The sequence below is a fragment of the Rutilus rutilus genome, assembly GCF_951802725.1.
Source record: "Rutilus rutilus genome assembly, chromosome: 1".
In the NCBI taxonomy this organism is placed as follows: Eukaryota; Metazoa; Chordata; class Actinopteri; order Cypriniformes; family Leuciscidae; genus Rutilus; species Rutilus rutilus.
The window spans coordinates 44,164,897-44,183,211 of NC_140209.1; the positions used below are offsets into that span (position 1 = coordinate 44,164,897).

Sequence of the window (18,315 nt, forward strand, 5' to 3'; positions counted from 1 at the left end):
AATGAGCTTTAGTGCAAATCCCTTCTGCATCTTTACCAAACATTTCAAACAAATCTAATCTTTTGTTTTGAATGAACTATGTGCTGTATTATTTACTCATCCTCATGTCATTCCAAATACATTTTTTTATTTTTCTCTCAAGACTCTCAAGCTTCAAAAACGACAAAAAGTATCATTGAAATAATCTATACAATTTATATTCCAAGTCTTCTGAAGTGATTATATAAGAATGGTGTGAAGAACAGACAGAAATTTAAGAACAAAATGCCTGATAAAATGTCTTGATGCACCATATTTTAATATATTTAAATATATTTACAAAGGAAATTAATACACTATAACGTTCAAAAGTTTGGGGTCAGTAAGATTTTTAATTTTTTTTCATTTGAAAGAAATTGATAATTGTATCCAGCAATGATGCATTAAATTGACCAATTGTGACAGTAAAGACTTTTACATTGAAAAAATAAATAAATTCAGTGCTATTCATCGAAGCACCCTAAAAAACGTGTAGCACATCACTGTAAATCAAGGGTCTTGAAAAAATTAAGGTGATAATTAAAAATATTGTGTATATTTTATTAAGAAAATTGTGGTTCAGTGTTGTATTTAAAATATTGAGAACATTTCACTAATAAAACCAAGAGATACATTTTCCTAATTATTTTAAGGAAACATGCACAGTTTTGAGGCTTGAATTGAGGAACTGATTAAGCTGATAAAATTAAGGAAAAAAGGCTACCTATTTATTTTAAGAGAAATAGCTCAATTATGCGATTTTTATTTAGGGACACCATTGTTAGTTCCCAGCATGCTTTGCACATGGCTGGAAATGGAGAGTAAATATTAAAATTAAAGGGATAGTTCGCCCAAAAATGATATTTAACCCATGATTTACTCACCCTCAAGCCGTTCGAGATGTATATGTCAATCTTTTTTCAGACGAACACATTTTCTGTTATTTTAGAAAATGTCTTAGATCTTTCAGTGGTTAGAATGTGAAGCTATGGGGTCCAGCTCGTTGAAGTCCGCAAATGAGCATGCATCCTTCACAAAAGTAATCCATCCGGCTCCAGGGGGATAAATGAAGGCCTTCCGAGGGTAATCCGTGCGGTTTTGTCGTAAAAATATACATATTTAAAACTTTATAAACGAAAATAACTGGCTTCTGGTAGCGGTCGACGCACGTTCACGTAGAATGAACGTGACAGCGCAGCCAGAGAGCAGAGCAAAACAAAACTCTACGTTCGTTCTACGTCACGACGCTTCCTACGCTACGTCCTACGTCATATGCCAGCATCCATCTCCGTGAACGCGCGTCGACCGCTACCAGAAGCCAGTTATTTTCGTTTATAAAGTTTTAAATATGTATATTTTTACGACAAAACCGCACGGATTACCCTCGGAAGGCCTTCGTTTATCCCCCTGGAGCCGGATGGATTACTTTTGTGAAGGATGCATGCTCATTTGCGGACTTCAACGAGCTGGACCCCATTGCTTTACATTCTAACCACTGAAAGATCTAAGACATTTTCTAAAATAACTGAAAATGTGTTCGTCTGAAAAAAGATTGACATATGCATCTCAAACGGCTTGAGGGTGAGTAAATCATGGGCTAAATATCATTTTTGGGCGAACTATCCCTTTAAGTGTTATTTCATGTGTTTTTGAGTAAAGGGAAACATTTGTTAATGTTTAATGTTCAGTTTAGCTTGACATTTTAAAGAGTTTCTATTATGTTGAAGTTTTTGTTACCATTGTGCAGAAGAGTAGGGCTTATGGTGAATAACTGCATGTGTTAAAACTCATTTTAACTTTGTTCATTAATTAATAACTTTGCTATAATGATAACGCAGTTACAAATTTTGTTTCTGTGCTGTGCTAACAGCATATAACCTTTTAAAATATATCAATATAACTCAAAGTCTAATATAAATAGGTCATTTCCATTCACTCAAATTCGCACAATTTTAAGAGTCAACTTAAATTAAAAAAACATATTTCACTAAAAATATTAAATTCATTGTGTCATAGACTAAATAATTTGGGGGATTTTACATTATTTATTAAGGCAGATTCCATGAAAGAAATCAAGCCTGTGCAATATTGTTACCATATTGTTACCAAGTAAGTAGCACATACATTTTTTTACAGTGCAGTTTCCACAAAAATATTAAATAGCACAATGTTACTAACGGTTATAACAAAACATTTTAAATTGTGTTAATATCCCACAATATTACTGTTTTAACTATATTTTTTATGGAGCCTTGATGATCACAAGAGATTCTTTCAAAAAAATAAAAAATAATTAGACCCTAAACTTTTGGATGTTAGTATATGACTTAAATGTTACTCTACCTATATTTTATTGCTTGAGAGGACTTGGAATATATTGCAATAGTCGTATGAACCATTTAACAGTGTTCTTTGTCAGCTTAAAAAAACCTTAGTCACCAGTGACTTTAAATGTTAGCAAGACAGGCATGTGGCTGTAAGGTATTTACCTCAAAATGCCTTTATTTTCATGCCATTGTAACATTATATACTTCTGAAGTTTATAATCTCGTTTTAGCTTGCCTCTGCTTATCTGATTCATTCATTCATCAGCTATAATCAGTGACGTTACACTGAGGACGTTCCCACACACAGATCCTGGGAGTGTCCTCTATTGATCTGTTTCCTGGGTCAAAGTGCAGAGGAACCACACAACGCACCAGGACCAAAAACAAAATTCGATCCATATCTTTCCCTGGTAAAGGCAGCCCGCAAGAGAGATCCGGAAAAAGATGATTGGAGAAATAATGAAGGACACTACTCGGCTCCTCCTACTTCAACTGTCAAACAGTTACGTTAATGACCCTTTCTAATTTCACCACACCATATATAGTTTATTACAATGACTCTCCGATCATTTAGCAGTCCCTTATTGTTTGCAAAGTGCGTAAAGAATGTGGAAAAGCTCTTAAAAGGGATTTTACTTATGCAGATGTGCATCCCAGCAAACGGTCAACTGAGTAGGGAGGGATAACAGAAGTTCCAGAATAGCATGAGTACTCCTACACATGCACCTGCCAACATTCAGGTACAAAGAAACAAATGCAGAACAAGAAAGCAAGCGATGTAGAAGAGAGAAGGTGAGAAATGAGATGTGGAACAGACTGTTCTGTTGCACTCTGATCACTGCCGTCACATTCAACCTGCTTTCAGAGCTGAATCAGAATTAGAATGATTCAAATGGTATTCCACCCGGGCCGTCTCCCAATCCAATATTAATAATGCCCCTGAGACCCTAATTATGTTCCCTCCTGTCTGAGCGGCAGAGGAGAATTTTGTCCTCTGATTCTGGCAGAGGTTGTCTAGATGTTACAAAAAAAAGAGAAAAAAACGTGTCCTGCATTTGAGAAGTTCAAAGTGAGACCTGGCTTGCCAGTACATTAGCTTTAAATAAGATCATTATTCATCAAAACAAATAGCTTCTGTCATTATTTAAATGGACAGTGAACCCCACAAAAATTTTATTATGTAATAATTTACTCATCCTCATGTCTTTTGAAACCTATATAACTGATGTGGAACACAAAAGCAGATATTTATAGCAAACTGTTCAAGCTGCACCTTTCTGTCTTCTAAATGAATAAATGCAAATGTAAACCTCTTCCTAAAAAAAAATATTAGACTTGAAACAAATGTTACGTTCACACTGTCAGTTTTTGGGATTGACAACCGCATTTAGGCCGCGTGTCCACTAAAGCGTTTTCAGTCGACTGAAAACGCTAGGCGCTCTGCTGAAAATGCCTAGCTGTGGGCGCTTGAGAGCATTTTGGCAGCGCAGCGGTTTATTTTTTTTCCATTGCTTGCTATGATATGGAATATCCGCGGAAGTGTTACTAGCATCTCATTTCACAGAGAGTTTGTTTCTGTGTTCTTTCTATATAAAATGTCGATACTATGTAACGTATTTGCTCTGGCTCTTGTTTGAAATTATTTTGTTCCATTATTATGCTTGTTGTTATCATCTGTTGACGTTGTACAAGCAGAATGTGACGGTTGGTCAGTGTGGTGTTTGTCCCGCCCCTCCTCCACTGTGATTGGACATCTGGGTAAAAAGTGACCGTGATGAGCACTGGGTTTTACCCAAAGTTGACACACAGCTCATATCTCCATCATTGTAACTTATCAAAAGTGAAACCACACACAAAAAAACGCTACACATGGTAGACATGTGTTTGGTAGACACGTGTTTGTGCAATGCAGAGCGGTTCAACTCTCTCATACTGTAGGACGTGACAGACAACTAGTTGTCCAGTCCGGTTCTGTTCACACAGGTGCAGGTTCCCTTTCTACGTCAGAATAGCAAGGCTATGGGAATTTTTGCATCTTTAAGCATGTGTGAAATCAATCCAATGATGTGGTGGGACGTCACAGGACGTCAAGCTCTATAAATAGCACCTGTACCAAACAATGTCAGCTTCTGTGCCTTAAGCAAACATTCCGTGTGAATTGTTCTGTTCTATTTATTGTTAACTTGTTCCGTACCATTCATGTAAAGTACAAATACATTATAATGACAAGCTAAAACCAGTTCAAATTGTTTTTATATTACGGATGGGGAAACACGCGATTTGTGCGTTGCTTGTTTGGGAGATGATCATGCATGGTCAGCTCTCGAGGGGGCTGATTGTGCTCATTGTGAGGGTTTACCATTAAGAATGCACCACTCCCACCTGGAGCTCTTTGCGGAGGGCGCCCAGGCACTCGTTCCTTGCAGTTCAGGTCCGGCTTTTGGCGAGGCAGAGCAGCGGCTGAGATTGTGAGAATCGCAAATGGATCTAGTGGAGGGATTGGAGACAGGCTGTGCTTTTACTCTGCCCTCACCCGCTAGGTCCAGCGCCTTCTGTCCGGGATTGAAAGCACGCTCTGCGGTTTCTTCCACCCAGAGTAAGGGCCCAGTGCTGCAGCTCTCATGCTTATGAGGAGCTGGTGAAGGTTGTCACTTGAGCTGTGGCTAAATTAAGTAACGACTGGCCAGCTGAGAGGCAGGACGCTTGTCCTAAAAGTAAACTCCCCAAGCGTTTCCTGCCTGGTAAAGTGCAACTTCTACGTCGGGGCCTGCCATGTGAAGATTGTGGAGGAAACCATTTTCTGGTCCTGTTTTCAGCCCCCAAGTCACGAGTTATTCAAAGTATTATATAAAATATGGGGCAATGGTGCAAGGTGGAGTAGATGCTTGCAAACTGTCTCTTCCCTTACACAGCATCGTCTCTAAAGACCCTGACATTACCCACCAGGCCATGCAGAACAACTTCGGCCTTGGTGGGTAAAGCGGGTCAGGTTGGTGTGTGTCTGTACACAATAGCAGTCTTGCAGGCATACCAGGCTGACCTGCTAAGAGACCCTGACGAGGGCGAAGAGGTGGGCCCGGATGCAGGCCACAGATTTGCAGGCGGTGGTGTTCCAACGTTACCTCCCTGACCAAGCTCAGGTCTCAGGGGGCTTTCTGTGTGGGAGCAGCTCCAGTCGTCAACCAGCTCCCCATACAAGGTACAACAGAAGCAGAGCATCGCACTGTCAAACAGTTTCTCAAAGACTGTTAGGTCTGATGGCAGCTGCGTCCAGCGTGATACCTTTTGGTTTGCAGTACATGAGACATTTGCAATAGTGGCTCAAGACCAAGGGGTTTTCCAGGAAAGGGGCAACCCATTCCGCATCGTCAAGGTTATGCGCAAGTGCCTTTGTACCTTGATGATGTGGAAGAAACCTTGGTTTCTGTCCCATAGTCTAGTTTTGACTGGCTGGGGAGTGATCCTAGGGGGTTGTCAAGGCAAGGTCTGTGGAGGGGTCATAATTCCCTCCCAGACCTGAGGGGCCATCGTGTGCTTGTCTGGACAGACAACCCATCAATGGTATTCTACATAAATCACAGGAGGGTCTGCGGTCGCACCCACTTTACAAACTGGCACGCCAGATCCTCCTGTGGGCTCAGGGCAAACTGCTCCCTCTGGGCACTAGAATCAGGGAGCAGACATCCTGTTGAGGCAGGGGCTGAGGCCCAGAAATGGAGACTCCACTCTGAAGTGGTGGAGTTGATTTTGAGGGAGTTTGGCCAGGCGGAAGTGGACCTATTTGCGTTTTAAGAAACGACCCACTGGTTCTCCCTCACGCATCCAACCTCAGCGTCACCATGACCCTCTACTAGATCGCTTTGTGTGTGAACGTAACCGTATTAAGGACTCAAATACAGGACTGACAACCGTATTCTGCTGCTGTGTGAATGTGGCCATAGTGCACTAGTCAAATGGACACTTTTATAATGCTTTTGGATGTGCTTTTTTGAAGGTCATTCAGGTTTGAAATGATATGAGGGAAAAAACATGATACTATTATATAAATTATTGGAACTAACCCTTTAAAATGTAGAAAGGATCCACTACCATTTTTCATGTTTTTGAAAGACTCTTAAGCTTACCAGTACTACATTTATTTGATCAAAAGTAAAAAACTGTGAAATAATATTGAAATATTATAAAAATTTAAAATAACATTTTATACTCTATTTTATTTTAAAATGTAATTTATTACAGCAGTTTTCAGTGTCACATGATCCTAGAAATAAAAAATCGTAACAATCTAAGGGCCCTATTTTAACGATCTGAAACGCAAGTATCAAACGCGAAAGGCAAGTAACTTTGTGGGCGGATCTCGGGCGATGTTGCTATTATACCGGCGGGATAAATGACTCTTGCGCCCGACGCAAATCAAAAATGGGTTGGTCTGAAGTAGCTACATAACTCATAGGTGTGGTTTGAGCATAACGTGAAATAAACCAATCATAACGTCATCTCACATTCCCTTTAAGAGCAGGCGCGCTTGTTCCATGCAAGGGGGTAATCCAGCACCCGGAAAGCGTATCTTCCCCGGGGGCCGCCATTGGTTAGCAAGCCATCACCTGCTGTTAGCATTCCATTGACTCCCATTCATTTTAGCGTCACTTTGACAGTGAATAACTTTACATCTGAGGCGTTTAAAGACTCTATTTGTCCATTGTTTATTTCTAAAGAAACACGACAATGTATAAAAGGCTCCATTACCTTATATCTTACGTTATGGCCCTGTAGAAGCAGTTTTTGTAAAAATAGGCTAACGATTGCGTCATAACCACACAACTCTCTGTCGCACAGTAGAGAAATTACCGTATAGACAGGAGGAGAAGCTCGCAGGCAATCGGGGGGACGTGGAGGCAAAATGACAAAATAATTAATCAGAATACTTAGCAAAAGTTGCTCCTAGCTCATGGACACCTCCTCACGCTCTCAATCTCTGCAAGTTTCGGAAGGGAATGATTCAGATTTCTCTTGGCACAGCTACTAGAAGACAGACAGGTTGCTCACGTCACATCTACGTCGTCAAGCTCAGTTTGAATCTGCGCAGTACGCTCAGCCATCAGGAAGTGAGTGCTTCTAATTTACTTCACTTTTCTCCATTGAAGTCTATGGGGTCGCTGTGTCCATTTCTTTTACTGTCTATGGTTCCATGGCGGATTGCTATTATAACGGCGGATTTGCCAGGCGCACGCCAGGAACGGTTCACAGCCAAGGAGACCGACGTTCTCGTCAGGGCCGTAAAAGACAGAGAAGTGGCATTGTATGGGGATGGGAGAAACCCACCCAAATTAGCTTCGGTTAAACAGGCGTATAATAATTTTGGTAAATGTGTTAGCTAGATTTATGGTTTGCAAAAATGTCAACTACTGCGTCTGTGTGTAGATGAGAGAAGCAAAGTGTATGCGCGTTGTGCACACACTCTACATTATGGCCAAGCATGCGCCCTTAAAATAGCATCTGAACGCGCCACTGACAACGTGCCACTGACTTTAGACTAGGTTTTTCCTGGTCTCTGGAATTGTTTTCTGAAACTGCAAAATAGCACCAGGGAACGTTTGCGCCGGAACACGCCTCCTCTTTTCGCTGAACCGCCCCCAGGAGCGCAAGTTCATTCCCTAATTTACCGACGTGTGTCTGTGGAGGGAAAAGTCCGCTGTGCGTCAGGTGCAAAATAGGAATGATACATGCGTCGGTGTACAAAGTCAATTGCGCTGAGTGCAAGATAGGGCCCTCAATGTATTTACGGTTACTTTGATCAATTGAATGCATTATGCTGAATAAAAGTATAAAATTCTTACTGACCCCAAACTTTTGAACTGTAATGTCTGTGTATATACATACATAACTTTTTGTCCTTCGTGAACTTCCAGTGATTTTAACTTTTAAAGGGATAGTTCACCCCAAAATGAAAATTCTGTTATCATTTACAGGGCTCTCAAGTGTTACGCATTGAGCGTGACAGTCACTCATTACGGTCTTTTGTCTTGCACTCCCGCCACACATTGTATTTCTCACGTGGAAAAACTATTTATAATATATTTAATATGCCGCAGCACCCAAAATTTCTCTGCCCGCGCCGCTCTCACCGTGGAAGCGGCAGGAATCAAGCGCGTCTCCCCTGGAGTTCTTAGTCGAGCCTGCCACTTATCAGCCAATCAAAAAAAGAAAGGGGCTACACAATAGCCAATCAGAAAATAGCACTATTGTATCTGGGTAAGATTTAACGCAACAACCAATGAAAAAAAAGCATATCCTGGAATTGTTCACTTGATTCTTCTACAGAGTCGTCTTCCGAAGTTTCGTTCACAGAGGAAACCACTCCGAGCATCACTTTGAGCACAGAGTAAGTCATGATCTCCTGTTTTAATGTTACAACAAATTCACAACTTGTTTGACACAAACAGTGATAACTTGACTGCTGTTAGAGAATGTTTCCCAGATAATTAGCATCAGTTTTTCATGAGTGTCTGTAACTTAGCCAACAGTTTTACAGCCTGTTCACTGACAACACCTGCTCAGAACAAGTAGTCTAGGCCTAGTAATATTTTCTTTATCACACGATGACTGACATATTGTCACATTATAAACATCTCTCTCTGCAAATAGGCTTAATAATTTTATTAGCACTAAATAAATGAAAGTGTATTGCATAGTCGCTGTTATAGGTCACTTTTAAAATCATGTCATATTTTATAATTATATCCTGGCCATAGATGCATTAATCATTGCATCTGTCTTTCAAAGATGTCAGGATGTCACTCTTGCCTGTCTTCAAAACTTGAGAGCCCTGCATTTACTTGCATTTACAATTTTTGGGTGAAATATCGCTTTAATGTCACAACTATGCTACATATGCCACCTTAAAACTGTAATGATCATGTGACAAGACAATGAGAAAAGTTTTTGAATGAAGCAGCATTATGAAATAGCTCATATACAATGCCTAAACAATCTGTCAGGTTAACATATGAGATATTTTAACCTGACATAATGTTTTGGCATTGTATATGCTGGCTTCCACTGCTTTTCCCACTGTTTATCACATCACTGGTGTTTATAGGATAAGTGGATCATGGTTTTAAAGTGTTACAGAGAGAGTGAAAAGCCATGGTGGGCATGCCAAAGAAAACATTGTTTATTTTTTCCTTTGGTAGTGTATAGCTGAACTGGGATGATTGTTTTGGGGCAAGTGGCCCGTGTGAGCGAACTGAAGCATGCAGTAGTGTTGTAATACTGCATAATGCCACTTTAGACCTGGGTCATTAGCTGGGCAGATACATGCCAGGCTGGTAATCCTTATCTGATCAGTTTATGAGAGTAATCCGTCTCTACAGCAGTGCCAGGCATGGCTAAGTCCCGCGGCCTGTCTGTCTATCACACATACATAAGAATATTGCATTTTTAAACAAAACGTGACTAAGAATTTTGACCAAGATGCGATTCACAAATAACAGCACGAAGCGGCCATACTTGATTCAGTCGACCTGGATGAACGCCGAGTATGAGACCTCACACGCACTTGCTTACAAAGAGCAGATTTGTGAGCATGAACCAGCGAGAGGTGAGAAAAATGCGAGAGTACTTTGCACCCCCTCCCGCTGAGGTGGCGCGGGTTATCTCTTCAAACACACGCTTTGGCTGCCTGCGAATAGAAAACGTGCACAGGATGTCCATTCATTAGCAGCAGCCCCCTGTAGTCTGGGAAATATTCAAGGCGACTCAAAGCGTTCAGAAGAATGATCTGTCCTATTGGGAAAGTTGCTGTCACAGAGATTCGGATGATAAGTGTTGGGTATGTGAAGAATATACAGTAACTGCACCTCCTTTGTCAATGTACTTTGCTGTGCTGTTCCTGGGCTCTCTCTGTGCTATACCCTCACATTCATTGTTAGAGTAATGAAGATTAATAACACAGATTAACTGTTCTACCGAAGTACACTTGGGTCTGAGTCACTACGGTAATGGCGATCCGACCCACCATATAGCAGTTTGTGTTTTATTACGACAATATTTATATGTGTACATGTATGTACTGCAACTCATAGAGCTGCAATGTTATGCTGATTCATATTTGGTTCCACTCACTATAGAGACACATTCTAATCTGCAGTGGTACTATAATGGCTCTGTGGGTGTCAAGAATAAGACCTTAACAAGCTGTCATCTTTCACTGAGAGGTGCGATAACAGCAAGTGCATTGTGCTTTTCTTTTGTGTTGCAAATTTTGCCCTAATTATCTGGTTTGACAATTTTTGCTTTGAGATTTAGGATTAAAATATTAATAATAAAAAAGTTTAAAATATGCAATGGCCATTAAAAGTATTTGGACATTTAAGCCTAGTTTAAAGTATATGAATTTCATTGTATTAGATAAAAAGATGTCAAACCAAGTGGCATCTGCAAATAGATGATGCTAGACTATTTTTGTTTTTCAGAAGTAACTTCACATTTCTTAACCATTTCTGTAATTACTTTTAATAAGCTGTTGTCATTGTAATTTATTGTAATTTATTTATCTCAAGAATAACCATGTGCAATTCACTATGTATCACTATGCACCATAATCCACTTAGTTTGACAACTAAAATACTTTTTGTCCACTAGATTTCATGTTTTTCTTTAAGTGTGCTTGTTGTATTTATTTTAATAATCGCCTGTTGGTTTTATATCTAATGATATTTATCATTTTTAAGTGTGGCTTAAGTGTTCAAACACTTTTGGAGCCATAGGGAACAAAATTGGGAACATTGGGAACAAAATAAATCTGCTGACGCTAGAAATAAATGCAAATGTACTGAAAGCAACTCTGAAATATATAAGAATAAAACGTAAATGGATACATGACCCCGCTACAAGATTAGAAGAAATCTTAAGCATTTCTCAGACTGGTGTAAACCTCCATAACTGACAATAGTTACATTTTATGCAGCATTAAAAGAATTTGATACAAGTCAAATACAGATATACACTACAGTTCAAAAGTTTAAGAAAGACTAAATCAGTACTTTTAACTATTTTCAGCATGTTTTTGACCACCAAATCAGCATATTAGAATGATTTCTGAAGGATTATGTTACTCTGAAGACTGGAGTAATGATGCTGAAAATTAAGTTTTGCCATCACAGGAATAAATTACATTTTAAATTATGTATTAAAATAGAAAACAGTTATTTTACTTTGTAATAATCATTTACAAAATCACGATTTTTACTGTATTTTTGATCAAATTAATACAGCCTTGGTGGGCATAAGATAATTTTTCAATTAAAAAAATAATAATAATGTTACCGACCGTAAACAGTAATGTACAGTAAGTATACCAACAATGCCATACAGACGGTTTCCAAGGGTAGATGTTAAATATCTGAAGCTTTGTTAAAATTGCTGAGGACAGTTCAGTTGAGGGTGTTTCCTCTTTCTCATCAGTTTGGAGCACTCCAGGGACAAATTACACTAACACTCTTGCCCACCTGCATGCTGTAAATCTATTCCTCCCCAGCAAATCATCTTCTGCTCTGACCACTGAGATTTACATCCTAGCCTGCCTACACACAGTCTATGAGATGGTAGTGCAAGATGGGCTCTGAGAAGCAGCACCTGGTTGATGGATCCAACCATGTAGGTTGAGGGATAAGTGTTATTTACTGTTGCAACTAATTGCTTTTTCCATAGTCTGAGCATGATATCTGTGTGAGCCTGAACTGGGAACAGAAGGAAGATGTTTTACATTGAAGCAGCAATAGCCTCTTTTACTTAAGACTTATCATAGACCAGCACCTAATTTTGCTAAATGAGCTGACTGTATAATCAGCCATTTAAGGTTTTTTTTTTTTTGTGTGATTTTATTCAACTCATTTTGGTGTTACTGGCTGTTCAAAAACTATAGGATTTATTTTGTGACACAAAAAAGGCAATTTTTTCATTCTCCAGTATTCAATTCTGGCAGCGTACTATCAGTTGAACCAAAACAAAAAGTATGCCATTGCATTGCTAATACAAAGAATTTGACCTCAGTCTGCAAAATCTGTGTGTAACTACAAATGACTGACTATCATGTGGAATTTTGTTGGGCCAGTGACACACTTAAACACAGGCACACTTAAAAGAAGGCTGTTAGGAAATATTTTACATGGAAATGTTGATCAGGTTCCTCTTGTTTAATCTCATGAAGCACTTTTTGATCCAAGAGATTCTCCTGCACTCCAAATGTAACATAATGACAGATGTTGTAAGCTTGGAATATTTCAGGTATTTTGACAGACAAACCTTAAAGGGTTCACCCAAAAATTCTGTCATTAATAATGAGTGCTTTGTTTGCACAAAAAACATATTTACCACTTTATTTACAACATTTACAACAATGTCTGCTCTTGCATCAACACAACACATGGATTGTGGTGCTCTTGTGAAAGCACGTTGGAGATTAATATTTTGTAAATAAATGTGTAAATAATGTTGTTGTTTTTTCTTGTGCAAAGCACTCGTGTTGCTTCATAAAATTGAGGTTAAATCACTGGAGTCACATGCATGTCTTTTATGATGTCTTTACTTACTATCTGGGGCTTGAAAGTGATAGTTGCGTAGGCTGTCAATGAAGGGACAGAAAGTGAACTAACCCTTTAAGGATAAATTGACAGACAGATCTAAAAAGCAGATGTTAAGGACACACTGACAGATGTGGTCAAAGTCACTTGTCTTGCCATGGTCAACATATGGCTATGAGAACTCATGCTGTCATGATGATAATCAAGATCAGCAGCATCTAATCTCCCCTGTCAGTATGCCTCGTAATTGAACTCATTTGACTGTAAATGCCTTTGCTTCATCATGTCTTTGCTAATTCAAAGTGACCAGCCTCTTTGAAATAATGCTACATAGATTTTCCTCCATAGGTCTTCCTGTGCTCTAGAAGCAGCAGAGGATACATATGGCCGTGTGCCTCAGAGACCCAGGCCATCTTCTGTGCCTCCGCTGAGCCCTGGTGAGGATGAGGGAGATTTGTTATGCTCCGTGACCTCACAAGGTGATCTTGCTTGGCCAAAGTCAGCAGTCAGTGCAGCCACTGAAGCATGACAGGAAATCAACAGTCTGTGAATGTTGACCTGACATACAGAAAGCCTTTCTGAACATGGTTCATGTGAGTAGCAATTTTTTCCCAGGTGTTACCTATAGTGGAAGTCCAGTACATGCATTTATCTGCTGTTATATCCATAACCTTCCAATGCCAGAAAATCCATCTTAAAGGCATAGTTAACCCCAAATTGTTTTTAAAAAAACTTTTTTTTTCTTATCATTTACTCACCCTCATCCCTCTCAAAAATAAAAAATAAAAAAACACATCCGTTGTAAAGAACCTTTTACAGAATGGAAAGGTTCCATAGATGTTAAAGATTATTTGGAACCATAGATGCCAAAATAATCTTTTTTTTTTTTAAAGCGGTCATTTCAAACCTGCATAACTTTATTTCTTATATGCTGAACACACACACACACACAAAAGGCTTTCAGTGCTGTTTTGGACCGTTATTGTATGGATAAAACATTCTTCAAATTATATTCATTTGTGCTCCAGAAGAAAGAAAAGTCATTTGGAATGACATGAGGGTGAGCATATGATGACAGAATTTTACTTTTTTGGTTAACTATCCCCTTTTAGCTTTATAATGTGGTTTCTAGTTGGCCTAAGCTGTCCATTCGCTGGTGCAAGCTGGACATTAGCTGCAGCAAATCTATGTTAGACCAGCAACAAACCAGCTAATAACTGTTCTTATTAGATTAATGTTTTCAACCCTGTTTTTAGAACATGATCATCCAGCAAGAAACCAGCTAACAAGTTACAACACGCCATAATATAAGAGACAGCATTGTGTGATATCTTTTTACAACAGTTTTGTGAATCAGTGTGCGCTTCTGTCGCTGTCCGTGGTGCTGAAAGCGGAGCTTTTAAACCACCATGAAAGCAGCAGGCCTAAGATGCGTTTCCGTAACAACCGACAGTAACACGTGTGCACGTGCTGAGATGGACCCTCTAATGCAAATGGGGGACCGCTAAACGTCATCGGGTGGATAAAAGAGAGCATTACAGTCGTCTTACCTTCCAAGCAACATGTCCTCCACAGTCCCGAATGGGTCATCACCTCTTCGTTCTTCTTGCTGGTCTCGTTCTCGTTGTTGGTCTTGATCTTACACACGCCGCGCGAGTACAGCCAGTAGTCCGTGCCCACCGCGATGGTCATGAGACTGAAGGCAGCGAATGCGCCCACCGTGGTCAATAACATCTGAACTCCGCGGTCAAACACACCCATGTTTCCGCATTCCATGAAAGGGGGACCCCCTTTCCTCTTGATGTATAGGAAATAAATATTTGAAAATTTACGGGACCAAACCAAATTTAAAAAATGGGATATATTTGAGCGAAAGGAGGGGGAAGGGGGAGGATGCGGTAGGAACCTTATGGTTGCGTTTGGGTGAGAACCGATTAAGGAAGAAATAGGTGAGCCTTTCTGGCTGTTTTTTGTTTTGTTTTGTTTGTTTTTGGAGAGGAACGCTACGCTTTCCGCGCTGTTCCAACAAAGAGCAATTTTAGCCTCCTAAATCGTTTGTCCTTGTCTTTGTTTCTAAACGAGGTAAGATATGCAGCAGCTAGTGCCACAGCTTAAACTTACACATTCACGCTGCAAAGCCACTAATCAAAGATAATAATTAATTGCCGAGGCCTGTAATAATGGCCTGAGCATGTCATTCAAACGCCACTGCAATTAAGCCAATGTTAAACAATAGCTACTCGGTTTTAATCATGACAATTTTAGGCGCGTAGATTTGATGTGTTTGGAATTGAGGATAAATACTGGTTTAGGAAGAATGTGGAATTCAGACTGGCGTTGATGGAGTAATGGTAGGTTTTGCTTCGGATCGGGATATATCTAAACAATTCACTGTGTTACAACAACTGTTGACCTACGTAGCTGCTTAACCAACACGCTGTCTTCTCTTAATATGGCTAAGCAAATACTAGTCTATTCTAATCAAGAGGGAAAGACGCAGAGAGAGAGAGAGAGAGAGAGAGAGAGAGAGAGAGAGAGAGAGAGAGAGAGAGAGAGAGAGAGAGAGAGAGAGAGAGAGAGAGAAACCCCCCCCCAGAAAGAACAGGATAAGCTCAACTGAAGTGCAGGAGCAGAAAAAATATAGGATAGATGGATGGATGGCCAGGATAGTCCAGTTCAAAACCAACGAAAAGAATGTCCAGGCGAATCTAAATCTGCTGCCGCCGCTCTCGCATCAATTTGACAAATCAAGTCAACGATGAAATGAGGAAATTCACCGAGAACAAAACATAAATGACCAAATTAGACTTATAAAATAAAGCACTACTATATATCCTTTTTCCTAAAATTCCGATCCCCAGTTTCCATATGTATCTCCTAGCTCTTTGAAGGTTTCTTCCGAAAATGGCAATCTGCTGTTGAATATGGTGCCGTCGAGGATCCGGTTAGAGCAAGGAGCATCCAGCAGAACGAGCCGACCATTACTCGTCATAGAGCCGGCTAGAAGAGACCGAGGAGGCGGAGGCGCCGCAGCTGCTGCTGTATTCTAGACCCGTCACTGATGCTCGCTTATCCAAATCCGCGCTGGCTTTCTCGCACCCTGAACCGTCCCGCTTGCAGAGCCCTTGCGCCATATAAAAGACAAAAAAACAACAACAAAAAAACCTGAGAATGAGGAACGTGGTGTGCTGGGAAAGGAGGATACGGGTCTGCTTCGGTCCCCTTTGCTTGTGTGTTAGTGAAGATTGAGAGAGGGATGTAGGCAGGCGTGCTGTGGCTCGAGAGAGAGAGAGAGAGAGAGAGAGAGAGAGAGAGAGAGAGAGAGAGAGAGAGAGAGAGAGAGAGAGAGAGAGAGAATTATACAACAGAGAAGGGATATGTGCGGCGACAGAAAAGGGTGCAGTTAAAACTCTCATTTGTACGGAGCGAAACATTCGGATATTAACTCACGTTCTCGAACGAATATAGTAGATTTTAATCGATGCTTACATGCCTACATGTTGAGTGACAGTGATGGGTTATATCGGACTGCATGTTATGTGGATTATGTAATCGAATTAAAAATAAATAAAGTTCTTTTAATTAAAATAGCTTACGTTATATTTTAAAATACACCAAACCACGTCACGTTCAGTAGCTATTCGTCAACTACCATAACACTAGCATTTAAAAAAAAAAAAAAATGTGTGTGTGTTATTTGTAAATAATATCAAATAAATTATACTGATATGACTTTTTGTATGTTCGATACTGATACTGATCTTATCGGTCAGTGGTCGTTCAGCGTACTGTTGCTATGGTTACCTATTGTTCCTTCTGTTCTCGAGCTGCTTTAGCGCACCCTTTTTTTAGTGTAGGCTACTGCAATTTAACCTACTTGTGCAAAATGGCAATGCCCGTGTAAAATCAGATTTTGTGTGCAAAATCAGTTTTTGTGTGTGTTTTTAGTAATTGTTGGTTTGGTGTGTTTGAGTGCTCATTGTTACAATTGCACAGCAAAAGTTCAGTGACATTTTTATTTGTGCATGGTAGAAAGCACACAGTGAACTCCGAGAAAACCCTATGCTTGAGCAAACAGTTTGTGAATAAGCTACTACAAATGATGCCCGTGAAAGAGACTGTGAACGCATTGAATAGGATATGTTTAGTTGGTGAATAGCATAGGCTACTATTACACAGTAGCGATAACGTTAAGCGCACCAGAATGAAATATAATATTCATAAGTAAACAGCATAGCTGACTTACAGATTCAGTTAACATCCACATATGAATAAGCGCATCGATTCAGGGAGCAGTGCAAAGTGCCCGTGCAAAATCAGTTTTTGTGTGTGTTTTTAGTAATTGTTGGTCATTGTTACAATTACACAGCAAAAGTTCGGTGACATTTTTATTTGTGCATGGTAGAAAGCATATACTGATACTGACATAATGACATACAATAAATGTGGAAAATTGAACTACACGATTGAGGGAGCAGGCTACACAGTGAACTCCGAGAAAATGCTACTTAAGCTCCGCTGCTTTCTTCGACCCTCTCTGTCTTTGGTCCTGGGCTGTGCTCACTCAGTGTGCAGTGTGAGAGGGGCCAGCTGTGCTCACTCAGTGTCAGTGTGAGAGGGGGAGGGGCCAGCTGTGCTCACTCAGTGTGCAGTGTGAGAGGGGGAGTGGCCAGCGCTGTGCTCACTCAGTGTGCAGTGTGAGAGGGGGAGTGGCCAGTGGCTAGAGCAGCAAAAGCCAGTGTGTGCTTCTTTTACCAATATATATTTAACGATTTATTTTGCATTTCTAATCCAAACAACATCAAACTTGGCACTGCACTTACTCATGCCGTAGCAAGACACCTGTCAAGTTTGAAATCTATCAGACTAACGGTTCGAGAGATATGCGAATAACACACACACAGACAGAAAGACGTTCACGTAATTTATAGATAGATATAATATACAGACATAAACAGCGTAGGTGACTTACAGATTCAGTTAACATCCACAAATGAATAAGCGCGACGATTCAGGGAGCAGGCTACACAGTGAACTTGACGATTCGGGGAGCAGGCGACGATTCAGGGGGCAGGCTACACAGTGAACTCAACGATTCAGGGAGCAGGCGACAATTCAGGGGGCAGGCTACACAGTGAACTCGACGATTCAGGGAGCAGGCTACACAGTGAACTCCGAAAAAATGCTACGCTTGTAACGCTTGAACAAACAGTTTGTGAATAGGTTACTAGTACAAATGATGGCTGTGAATAAAATGAAGAGTTTGGTTCCAAAATGCGATAAACGCCATTTTTCAAAAAATTTAGTTCCCGCAAAAATCAGTATCGTATAGGGTCGGTATTGAAAAGTCAATTTTGTAATCTTAGGCTACTTGAAATGCGATATCC

General features: G+C 40.2%; 1 protein-coding gene across 1 annotated transcript in view; it reads right to left on the bottom strand.

The window, feature by feature from the left end:
• Nucleotides 1-14,953, bottom strand: part of cacng2a (calcium channel, voltage-dependent, gamma subunit 2a) — a 91,787-nt gene extending 76,834 nt beyond the window's left edge. Inside the window, exon 1 of the mRNA XM_084426850.1 lies at nt 14,479-14,953. Coding sequence (XP_084282976.1) covers nt 14,479-14,704 — 226 coding nt within the window. The 5' untranslated portion in view covers nt 14,705-14,953. The remainder of the gene's footprint in view (nt 1-14,478) is intronic.
• Between the last annotated feature and the right edge of the window lie 3,362 nt (nt 14,954-18,315).